General features: G+C 34.8%; 1 protein-coding gene across 1 annotated transcript; it reads right to left on the reverse strand.

Annotated features, from left to right (window-relative positions):
* Positions 1 to 813: 813 nt before the first annotated feature.
* Positions 814 to 6,543, reverse strand: LOC129895129 (ABC transporter B family member 25). The gene is made up of 17 exons (XM_055970786.1): positions 6,202 to 6,543; positions 5,582 to 5,650; positions 5,465 to 5,500; positions 5,303 to 5,377; positions 5,083 to 5,207; positions 4,753 to 4,852; positions 4,460 to 4,631; positions 4,233 to 4,351; positions 3,482 to 3,592; positions 3,228 to 3,372; positions 2,952 to 3,084; positions 2,156 to 2,231; positions 2,007 to 2,072; positions 1,816 to 1,923; positions 1,527 to 1,634; positions 1,251 to 1,448; positions 814 to 1,145 (listed from the first exon to the last, which is right to left on the reverse strand). Exons 1-17 carry the CDS (start codon positions 6,265 to 6,267, stop codon positions 942 to 944), a joined length of 1,911 nt encoding a protein of 636 aa, XP_055826761.1. The 5' UTR covers positions 6,268 to 6,543; the 3' UTR covers positions 814 to 941.
* Positions 6,544 to 10,979: the final 4,436 nt, after the last annotated feature.

Here is a 10,979-nt window from a genome sequence, read left to right on the forward strand (position 1 = left end):
TTTCTCATGGAAGGGGAGAGTCTCCCTCATTTATGTTTTCTTAGTCGATTTGTACCGGGAGGAGTCCTCTCATAGGTTTACTGCTTTCTAGTTATAGTTAGTCTCCTTTTTGTATCGGGGATGAGTTAGCCGACCTTAATATGTTAGCCGACTTATGAACCACCATAGGATCGGAGGTAAGGTTTATGTCCTCCTCCTTGTATTTTTACTTTATTTATTTATGTTAAGGCTTGGGGGTGATGCTCAACCCCTGACTGTGCACGAGAGGTGGGAGCCTCGTGTAGGGTCTGTTCCCATAAAAAAAAAAAATCAAGTTTAGAATAAATTACTTATTGCAGAATGCATGTTTTGCTTATAATTTCTAGATTTAGTGTCGTGACAAGCCAGTCAATATTATGTTTGGTTCAAAATATGATTAAACAAATGTCATAATGAACTTTTAAAGTTAAATTTAGGTTAAATTACTTTTTGCACAATAAATATTTTCCTTATAATTGCTACATTTAAGTGTGTGAAGTTAATCAATAATTTGTTTAATTCAAGATACGGTTGAGCATCTTTCATAAGAACCTTTTAAGTCGAGTTTAGGATACATTACTTATTGCCTAATGCATTTTTTTTTGTAATCTCTATATTTACGTAATAAAGTAAGCTACTTAATACTCTTTTGTTTAGATCAAAATACTGTTAAGCGACGATTATAATGAACCATTAATTAAAATTGTGTACTTCAAAATCCCTTCAGCATCTAGTTAGTAAAGTATAGATGCTTTTCCTAAGTTTTGAAATGGTTAAAATCAGAAGTGGCGCATGCATGATACGATATGGAACTATCGTCACAAATCTGTCATTTATGGAACAATCATTATGGCAGCTCCTTACACTTTGTGTATGAGAATGCAAGTTCACTGAACATTTGTGCTTGCTAACAAGGATGAAAACTAGTTATCAGATTTGTGTCCCTGCAACTGCCTCCTCACCAGTGCTGTGTAGATCCCATTCTTGTTCAGAAGGTCATCATGTGTGCCACTTTCCACTATTTGACCATCCGAAACAACAGCTACAGTGTTCGCGCTCTTGACTGTTGAAAGCCTATGCGCAATGACAAGAACGGTTCTACCTTTCATCAGGGAATCCATGGCATCCTGCATAGCATATACATACATTTATACAAGAGATCTCATGCCATTTAGTTGAACAATCAAAGGAGATCTAAGGCAGTCAGGTATCAAATCAAAAGCAGACCAGACCTGAACAAGATATTCACTTTCAGCATCCAGAGCACTCGTGGCCTCATCCAACAATAAAATCGTAGGGTTCATCAGCAGCGCTCTAGCTATTGCAATTCTCTGTTTCTGACCGCCAGAAAGTCTCAATCCTCGTTCTCCGACATGGGTTTTATATTGTTCGGGAAATTTGGATACAAATTCATGAGCATTAGCCATTTTCTGTTCAAACAGCGATGTGATAACAGTTAGAATATTTGCAGAAGACTTTAATCAGACATTAGGGGCATTGAAACTTACAGCTGCTTTTTCTATCTCATCACTGCTTGCTTTGCCACCCAATCCATAGGCAATATTTTCTTCAATGGAACAGTTAAAAAGAACAGGTTCCTGGCTCACTATACTAACCTGACATTTTCCAGAAGAAATAAGTACCTTAGGAATCTATAACTTGTAAAAGCTGAAACAAAGTCATTTTTATCTTTCAGAGGTGGGGAGGGGAGCCTGAGGCTACGGACATGTTGAAGAATGGTATGGTGAGGTGCTTATGAGATATGGTGCGGACATTTTTATATTTAGTTCCGGTTACCTTATGGTGTAGGTGCTTATGAGATATTTCAACCAGAGAAACCCCATTGAGCAAGATCTTCCCTTTAACGGGATCATAGAATCTTTCTATCAAATTTGCTATTGTAGTCTGCAGCAAAGAATTCATGAGTTCTCCCTCTTTTTGACAAACTATAGAAACTTCAATGGAACTTTAACGACACAGGATCTTACCTTTCCACCACCACTTGGACCAACCAGTGCAACCTTTGAACCAGATTGTAGTTTCATTGTTATACCCTGAATCAACAGAAGGTTTTCTCTTTTCTGTCAACAACCATTTTTGTTCATGTAGGTACAAGTTAAGAGGATATGTTCCTCACCTTGAGGACCATGTGGCTAGGACGGGATGGATAGGCGAACCAGACATCATCCAGTTCTACCTCTGCAGCTTGATCTCTGTAACAAAAGCAACCAACATTTGATTTAATCTTGTGGGACGTGACCGGCTATAGAAGCACAATCTGAATATTATAAGTCACAATTTTGCCTCTGATCATGAGAATCAGAGGGGTTAAGTGCTTCATGATGAAAGTTCTGATATGATGGAACAAAATATATTATAACGACAAAGTGTATGGATGCATGTCAGAATTGAGGATACGAGAAGAACGTGATGCAGCAGGAAAGGCCAGCTTTTGGCAAACATCAAAAACATCATAAGTCACAATTTTGCCTCTGATCATGAGAATCAGAGGGGTTAAGTGCTTCATGATGAAAGTTCTGATATGATGGAACAAAATATATTATAACGACAAAGTGCATGGATGCATGTCAGAATTGAGGATACGAGAACAACGTGATGCAGCAGGAAAGGCCAGCTTTTGGCAAACATCAAAAGAAATGAATTTGCATTTACAATGCGAGAACCAAAAAATGCATGCTTTTACTTCTAAGTCAGCTGGATATTTCAATATAAACAGAACTTTTAACATCCAGAAAAGTTAAAAAGGCATTTTCACATTGGTCACCAGTTGCATATTATCAGATGAGTTATCAAGCATCTGTTCATAAATTGTCTTCCCATGAAACTAATTATTGTGTATGCCACAATTCCTTATGAAACTGTAATCTTTTAGCGGTAAAGAGGTATTGAGCAACAAGAATAAAGGAACAAACCCCAATGGACATAGGTTTCCTGATTTTGGCATGGATGATGTGCGGTCCAAGAGCTGAAAAACCCGTCTGCTGGCTCCAGCAGCTTTCATTGCTACAGTATATAATCCAGAAAGACCAGATACGGATGATCCAACTGTAAGAATGTAAAATTGTTACATCAATAAAGGATCTAAGAAAGAAATTAATAAATGCTAAAATATTACATAAGTTATGAGGCATCAAAGGTACATTTCACTTCAGACATTCATCAAAAGACAAAACCAGTGAGGGGGTCACCTGTTAAGCTATACAGTATAAAGGATGTAAGAGCTCCAGGTGTCATTGCGCCTTGGATTGTCAGAGTGGCTCCATATATTACTACTACAATAACTGATAGAGTAGATGCTGCATTTAAACTTCCAGAGAAAAGGCCAACCACTTTCTGCAGAAGAAAACACAAGATATCAGGTTTTCCTTCTCATCCTCTTGCCATCTCTCTTATTCTCTCTCCTTTCTTTTCTTGTCAGAGGTGGAAGAATTAAGCAACTCACAGCTTGTCCAAGCCCAAGATTTAAGGTTTCATCAACTTTCTCCGAATAGCGTGAAATCTCATAATCTTCCTGCGCAAATGATCTCACTGTGCGTATGGCGCCAAAAGTTTCCTAAACACAAACTTCACCTTGATTACATGAGAATAAATTCTCACCATTGATAAAACTCTAGGATACTATGTTGCTTAGAATATTGAGAAAATAAGAAAAAAAATGAGGTAGTAAAGGATAAATATTTTTGAAAAAAATTTGAAGGATACATAGTAACTACCAGCAAACATGAACTTCACAGCAATGTGAATATTCACAAAACACTGCAAAAAGACCCCAGCAGCAACTTGAACTCAACAGAATTAAGTAACAAGACTTTGTAGTATCATTTTTTTTGTTGAAAATTATCACACTGCTTCAAGGGAGTATAATTAACATGACTTCTCTTGGATGGAAATCAAGTGACGGCACATTTATGAACTACTTTAGAACTAGTTCAAATGAAAAACTCCATGCAAACATTCATTTTCAGAGGATGCAATATTTAGTTTCTACAAGTTCCTTTTGAAGTACAGTGGTTCATTGCTAGGGGTCCAAACAACAATCACTCTGTCAATGCAAATTCGGAAAGTCTACTTCCAAAAAACTTTAACTAGAATACAACAGTGTATTTAACATGCAGGAAGGAATATTGAGAGAACCAGTTAACGTTACCATACTTTGTGTAGAAACGACTACCTATATGAGCAAAGTGACAAACCTCAGCAATGGACGAGGCTACTGCTGCAGCAGCTTGAGTTTTGTGGGAAAGTTCACGCATGTAGCGACCAAATCTGCGTACTGCAACTGATATGACTGGTACAACAGCTAGCGACAACACTAGATTTATATTTTAAAAATCAGTAAGAATATAAGACAATAAAAAGAAGCTAGAAGGTGATAGGAAATCAAATACTATCTTTTCTTAAAAAGCTTTTATCCCTTTACATGTTAATTTCCATGATGTTTGAAACATAAACCCAAGACCAATAAATGCAGTAGCAAGATTCCTCAAAGCCTCCGAAAGATTAGTAGTTGCGGCATTCTTTATGATCTGGGTATCTTCAGATAGCCTACTGAGGAGCTCCCCAGTTCGAGTAACATCAAAGAAAGCTATCTCCTGAAGAATGCATTTGTCTTTAAGAAAAATCTTAAGGATGGAAAGAAAAACAAGACCAACTCTAACAAAGTGAGAAAGATAAAACTTAATTAGAGGAAATTAGCCAGGAGTATGTAGTTACCTGGTGAACAAGGTGACTTAGCAGGCGCTTTCTCAAACAGGCTACAACCCTTTCACTAGCAGAAGAGAATAGCCATGCTCGAAGTGCCGTGCAAACAGAACTGTAGGAGGCAATTGTTGCAAAGTTAGACATCACAAAATGCAATTGAAGGGAAAACCCATAGTGGAGGGGCCAAGTGTCTCATTGTGCCCCCTTCTCCCCATATAAGGGTAAAATAGTAGAATACAACCTCCATGCAATTATTCAGGTTACCCATAATTAAATTGAAGATTTTATTTAGCAGCATGAAAAGAGAGAAAAAGAAAGTTGGCCAAAAGTTGCAGGGAATACCCAACAATGACAATCAGAAAGATTTCAAGTATTGTGTTCTTGACAGCATTTAAAGCTTCTGATTTCTGTTCAGGTGTTTGGATATCACCTGAAACAATATCAATTATCTTTCCCCCAAATTTTGGCTGCAATTTGAGCATTATAAAGTTAGTGATAAGAAAATCTATGAAATCCAGCTTTTGCTTCAGTAGAAAAGCAGTGAAGTGAAAGAGGTACCTACAATCAAAATGCTTGATGTTGCTGCAAACAGCAAAGCAATTGTCGCAAATACCAAACTTCCTGCTTCAGGCTTCGCCTGCAAAACAGGTGCATGTTAAAGGTTTAATTTAACTCCAGTGTCCACACAGTTTGCCAAAAACAGACACAAACAACATCCACTTACAAGTGAAAGGACTCTGCCAAATCCCACATTTGGTGCCTGAAGATGAAAATGAAGTTAGCTACTTGTACACTACAATAGGTAGTAATACAGATGATTTGAAAGCAAAACTTAATTTACCTGAACAGAATCACCATGCTCAAGGTCTCCTAGCTGACCATCTTCAGCACCATTTCTCTTTCTCCCTAACTATAAAAACGAAACAACAATAAAAAACCCAAAAAAATAATCAGCTAAAATACAAATCATCTCCTTGCTCAACCAAATTCTCAAAGCTACTAATGTGATACTCCTCACAATTAGCACTACATGCTTAATGATTATGAATCTGAAATAATAAGTTATAACATAGATACACGTTTCTAACTTTCTATGCAGTAAACTTCAAATTGGACAAGCTTCCCCTTAAGCCTTAACCAAATAGAGATGGATTAAGTCAAGTTTCAATTGCCATGACGATGTTCTAACCAAACTAAACACCCAGGATCCTATGAAGCATAAAACCCCATGCAAATATATACAATCAGAACTTGGGGCTAATTAATATAGTGACAATATAGAACATCATGACCTAACAACCTCAATTCGCAGAAAACTTTCAACTCCGTACAATAAATGTTGCGTGCGATTCAAACACATAGAAATGATGGATTTACAGAGGCCTATAAACAGAAACTCACAAAACCCAACAATGAAAGGGGGATTTAAATTTATACTAGTTAATAGAGAGAAAAACTTACAGCAGGTCTGTCTAACAATGGAGTTCTGGCATTACCCAAGCCATGCCCATGCCCATGGCCGTCCATGGATTCTGAGTGGAAGTGTGGTGGTCACAGGTAGAGCTCCAAAGTTTCAAAATGGAAGGAAGTGTGGGAGTAAATGGTGAAATGGGTGGGTGGGTTCTTATATTTGATTTGTATATAATGTGACGAAAGAATTTGTCGTGTAGCATTGATAAGTTATCTTAGTGGGGGAATTTCTTGGAGATCAAGACGGAAGACCCCATGTTCCTCTTGCTCAGAATAAAGACAGATTTTATATAGGTAATTGCTTATCTCATTTGCAGGCATAACAATTTTGTCACACTAACAAGTGTTCTCAAATTGAATCTTTTTGACCACTTATATTTTTCAAGTCAAAATATAGGGATTTCAGGATAAATATGCCTTTTTAAAAAATATAAGAACAAAATATGATTGAATGATTTTACTGCCTTGTTGCTTATAAGCCACAGGAAAATTAGCCATACGTGGCTGAAAGTAACTTAAAATGAGTTACTTCCTTAAAAGACCGAAATAAGTCGTTAAAAAATGGTGGGCCCAACCCGGTTAGTTGGGATCCTTGACTTTTGAGCATCTTTTCCATCTTCAAAATAAACGGCTAAATATTGTGTGTATTAAAGCAATTCAAATAAAGTGATAATATAAATTAATTACTAACTTTAGTTAATTGTTATTGTTATTTTTAACGTATCACTTGAAAGAATATGGTTAGCTAATTAGATAACTAAATTAAACTGTGTGATACATCGATTCTTATCTATTATTAAACTGTTATAACTTTCTTGGAAAATGGAAAGACACGAAAATGGCTTATAAATTTTAATGAGTAGTTGCTTGGAAATCAATAGCACAAGTCCATGCGTAGACTAAAGTCTCACCAACTCACAAGTGTTTAAAGTAGTACAATATCATTTTCCAAATCTTGCACTCGTGGCTTACCACTCTTTACCTAAATTATTATTATTATTATTATTATTATTATTAGCCCATTGGAATGGCATTTCAGGCTTATTCACTATTTATTTTAACTATGGAATTTTGCAAATATTTGTAGACATGAATTAGTTACGAGAGAATCTATGTGTTGTTATGTGTAAAAATTAGTTATGTAGGCTTAAGTTATTCAAATAATATTAGTTATTCTACGTTTTATCTTGCATAAAATCATACATAGATTCTCTCATAACGTATACATATATAAGTCGTGCGGATTTCTACATTACAAATCAATCATTATATTAATATTATAGATAAATAACTTATTTCTTAATCAACTACCAAACATAGTATTATTTATAGGGATAATACACAAGTACACTCCTCAACTATAACCAAAATCGCTAGGACACACCTTAACTATACATGAGTTTTATAACCCTCTCCCCCCCTCTGAATTATTTTAAAGTGTAATAAACACACCCTTCAGTACTAAGGTGGCACAGAGAATGTGTTCACTCTCTTGGAGGCATGTGAGAGACGAAAAAGAAGTATTAAAATATGATTAATTTGGACGCATGTCCATTTTCATTATTAATTAATACACATAAGTAGTTAACATTAAAACTTAAGTTGATATATTTTTAATTAATTTTTTAAAATAGAGCCCAATTTTATCATTTTTAGAAATATAAATATTTTTTCACAACATACTTAAATTGTCAGTGATTTTTTCCAGATATTTCATCAATTTGTATAATACCAGAAGAATTTTTCTTTTTTACTCAAACACTTAACATGAAATTCGGGGAAAAAATTGCATATTAGAGACTTAGTTTAGGAAATTTATGGTGAGCACAATTTAAATTAAATTCCTTTTTTAAAAAAATATTTTTTAATTATCCTCTCAATCATCAATTGTCTACGTCATATCCCAACCTACCCCCATCACAACCCCTCGCCCCAGCCCTCACCCCCGATTTAATTTTTCGTTGATATAGCACCCCCACCCTTACCTCCAACCCACTCCAGTTTCGGTTTGATTCTCAAATACAGTGACTCCCCGCCTCCTTCTCTTCTTTTTTCACATCAATTAGCCGGTTACTTCATCTTGCCCAAATAATTTTTGAATGAGAACAGTTGTATTTCATAACCCAAATTCGATCAACAAAAGGACCGCAATGTTTAATTTTTCTCGAATTGGAATTTCAATTTTAGGGTAACTTCTTCGATGTAGATTTCAGATCAAGTTTTATGAGATTCATTTTTTACTTTTTTTGTTCGGTCACAAATTTTAGTTGGATACAAGAGATCCAACATTTTAAATTCAAATTGAATAGCTTGAGTTTTTGACCATTGGAGTGTTATTTTGTGGTAGATTTAGAGGTAGGTGATAAAATATATGATTTCGATGGTGATGAAGGAATGAATTTGGAGGAGGGTTACAATTTTCATGGTGGTTGCTATAAGTTTTAATGGTGGAAATAGTGGGTTTAGTGGTTATGGGGGGTGTAGTGATAGTAATGAAGGAGGGGGAATTAAATGACATGGATTTTTTAATTATTTTTTTTAGATCTGACGATTAAGTGATGTGGCGCTGACGTAAGAATGATGTGGAGGCTAGTGTAAAACACTTCCCTTCACGCGAGTGATTATATAGGTTTTAGGTGTGTTTATTACACTTTAAAATAATTCAAAGGGATAATAGGACCATGTATGGTTAAGGTATGTCATAGCAATTTCGATATAGTCGAGGGGGGTACTTGTGTATTATTATATGAAATTTACGCACTCACGTTCATGACCAGCTCTATGCCTTACAAAAATAAGGCAATTGCCTTAGGCCCCTAAATTTGAGGGGCCTTATTTTTCAACAATAATAAAATTATTATAGGTACTTTTAAAATAAAATAAAATTATATTATCCATTTCAATTTTTAGTTTAATATTCAAAAGTCTTTTTTAAATTATTTTTTTTATTAAACTTCAAACTCTAAATGAAGTTAAAACAGACAAACAAATTGAACCGAAGGTAGTATTATTTATAAAAAAATAATTTTTCCTATAAAAAGAAAGAAACTGTTAGGAAATGGATGTTGTTTTCCCAAGTGGGGCTCACTTAAAAGTGGACAAGTTGCCCACTTGGTCTTCTTTTTCTTCATAGTTGTTGCTTGTCTTCTTATATAAATGTCATCCTTGGCATTAAGAAGAACACACAGAGATACACTGATATGACAATTATCTCTTGTTCTCTCGTGCTCTCACTATCTTTCTTTCTAATTAATTTACAAAGTTAGTTTATTTTACAACACGTTATCAGCACGAGCCTCCATCGCTTTGAACTATATTTTTAAAGAGGTAATAAATGGGTAAGAATTTTATTTTCTTAACATATTTAATATCTCAAAACTTGAATTTATTGTTCTTGATATTTCTGGAAAAGGCTACTCATCATGGGCACTAGATGCCAAATTACATCTAGAATTGATAGATCTGGCAAACACCATCAAAGATGACAATACGTCATCTAGTCAAGACCGTGCCAAAACCAAGATATTTCTCCGTCATCATCTTGACGAGGGGCTAAAATTACAATAACTCATATTAAAAGACCCCTTTAAACTGTGGAAAAATTTTTAAAAAAGATGACCACTTGAAGTTGGTCATGCTTAGGGCTGGGCGTTCGGTATTCGGTGCGGTATTTTCAAAATTCGGGTTCGGTAATTCGATAATCAGTAATTCAAAGTATATACCAAATACTGAACTTTCAAACTTCGATTTGGTAATTTAGTAATCGATAAATCAAATTTTGATTCGGTACGGTATTCGGTAATACCAAATTGAAGTCGAAGTCCACTAAACAGCAATGTTAATTTAGTTGTGTTTAGTCATTTGAGCTTTTACTAAAACCAACCGTCAATAATTTTATGCATTTCATTGTCATTTTATTTTTCTCTTCTTTTGGATTCAAGTTTATTCAATACATTCTCAAGTATTTGTGTTGTTTCGACTTGGATGGAGCCAGTTGACAAATTTTTCAAACTTCTTACTGATGAGTGGACAGAACTGTGATATATCAAAATCAAGGATATGATTTTTCTGAATTTTAGAATTAATTGTCCAACTACTGTTTTGAAAAAAATGTGAAAATGGAATATTGTCAATGATGGCCAGAAGGATAAAATATTATTAAAAGTTAATTATGGCAAACAAATGAAAATGGACAAGTAAAGAGAATTTAATTTCGATTTACCGAATACTGAATGGTATAATTGTAAATCCCGAATATCAAAACTGAAATACCAAATTTTATATTTCAGTATTGAATACCGAATTGAATTACCGAAATACCGAAATACCAAAATATCAGTTCAGATCAATAATTCAGTTTTTGATATTTTATGCCCAGTCCTAGTCATGCTTCCACAAGCACGTCATGATTGGCTAAATCTGAGATTAATGAGTTTCAAAAATATAACTGAATATAATTCTGTCTTATTTAAAATTATAGCTCAATTAAATTTATGGAGAGAAAAAATTACTACAACAATAACAACCCAGTGAAATTCCACAACGTGGAATCTGAATAAATGGAAAAAAACTGTCACGATCCAACTCCGTTGGACGTGACTGATGCCCGAACTGGACACCCATACACATATATGTTGTCTATAACCAATTCACAAGTAAACATAATATGGGACTTAAGGAAATAGAATGTCATATCAAAACTGTCCCATATTTATATATTAATGCGACCTGTCTCCTGAGGAGTTATAACATCAAAGGTAATATGATAC

This window comes from Solanum dulcamara, chromosome 7 (assembly GCF_947179165.1).
Source record: "Solanum dulcamara chromosome 7, daSolDulc1.2, whole genome shotgun sequence".
In the NCBI taxonomy this organism is placed as follows: domain Eukaryota; kingdom Viridiplantae; phylum Streptophyta; class Magnoliopsida; order Solanales; family Solanaceae; genus Solanum; species Solanum dulcamara.

Excerpts from the sequence above, each read along its gene's own strand:
- LOC129895129 (XM_055970786.1), bottom strand. The coding sequence starts at position 6,267 with ATGGACGGCCATGGGCATGGGCATGGCTTGGGTAATGCCAGAACTCCA. Across the intron at positions 3,085-3,227 it reads TATACTGTATAGCTTAACAG|TTGGATCATCCGTATCTGGT; the intron begins GTGACCCCCTCA and ends ACATTCTTACAG. Across the intron at positions 1,146-1,250 it reads AAAGTGAATATCTTGTTCAG|GATGCCATGGATTCCCTGAT; the intron begins GTCTGGTCTGCT and ends TATGCTATGCAG.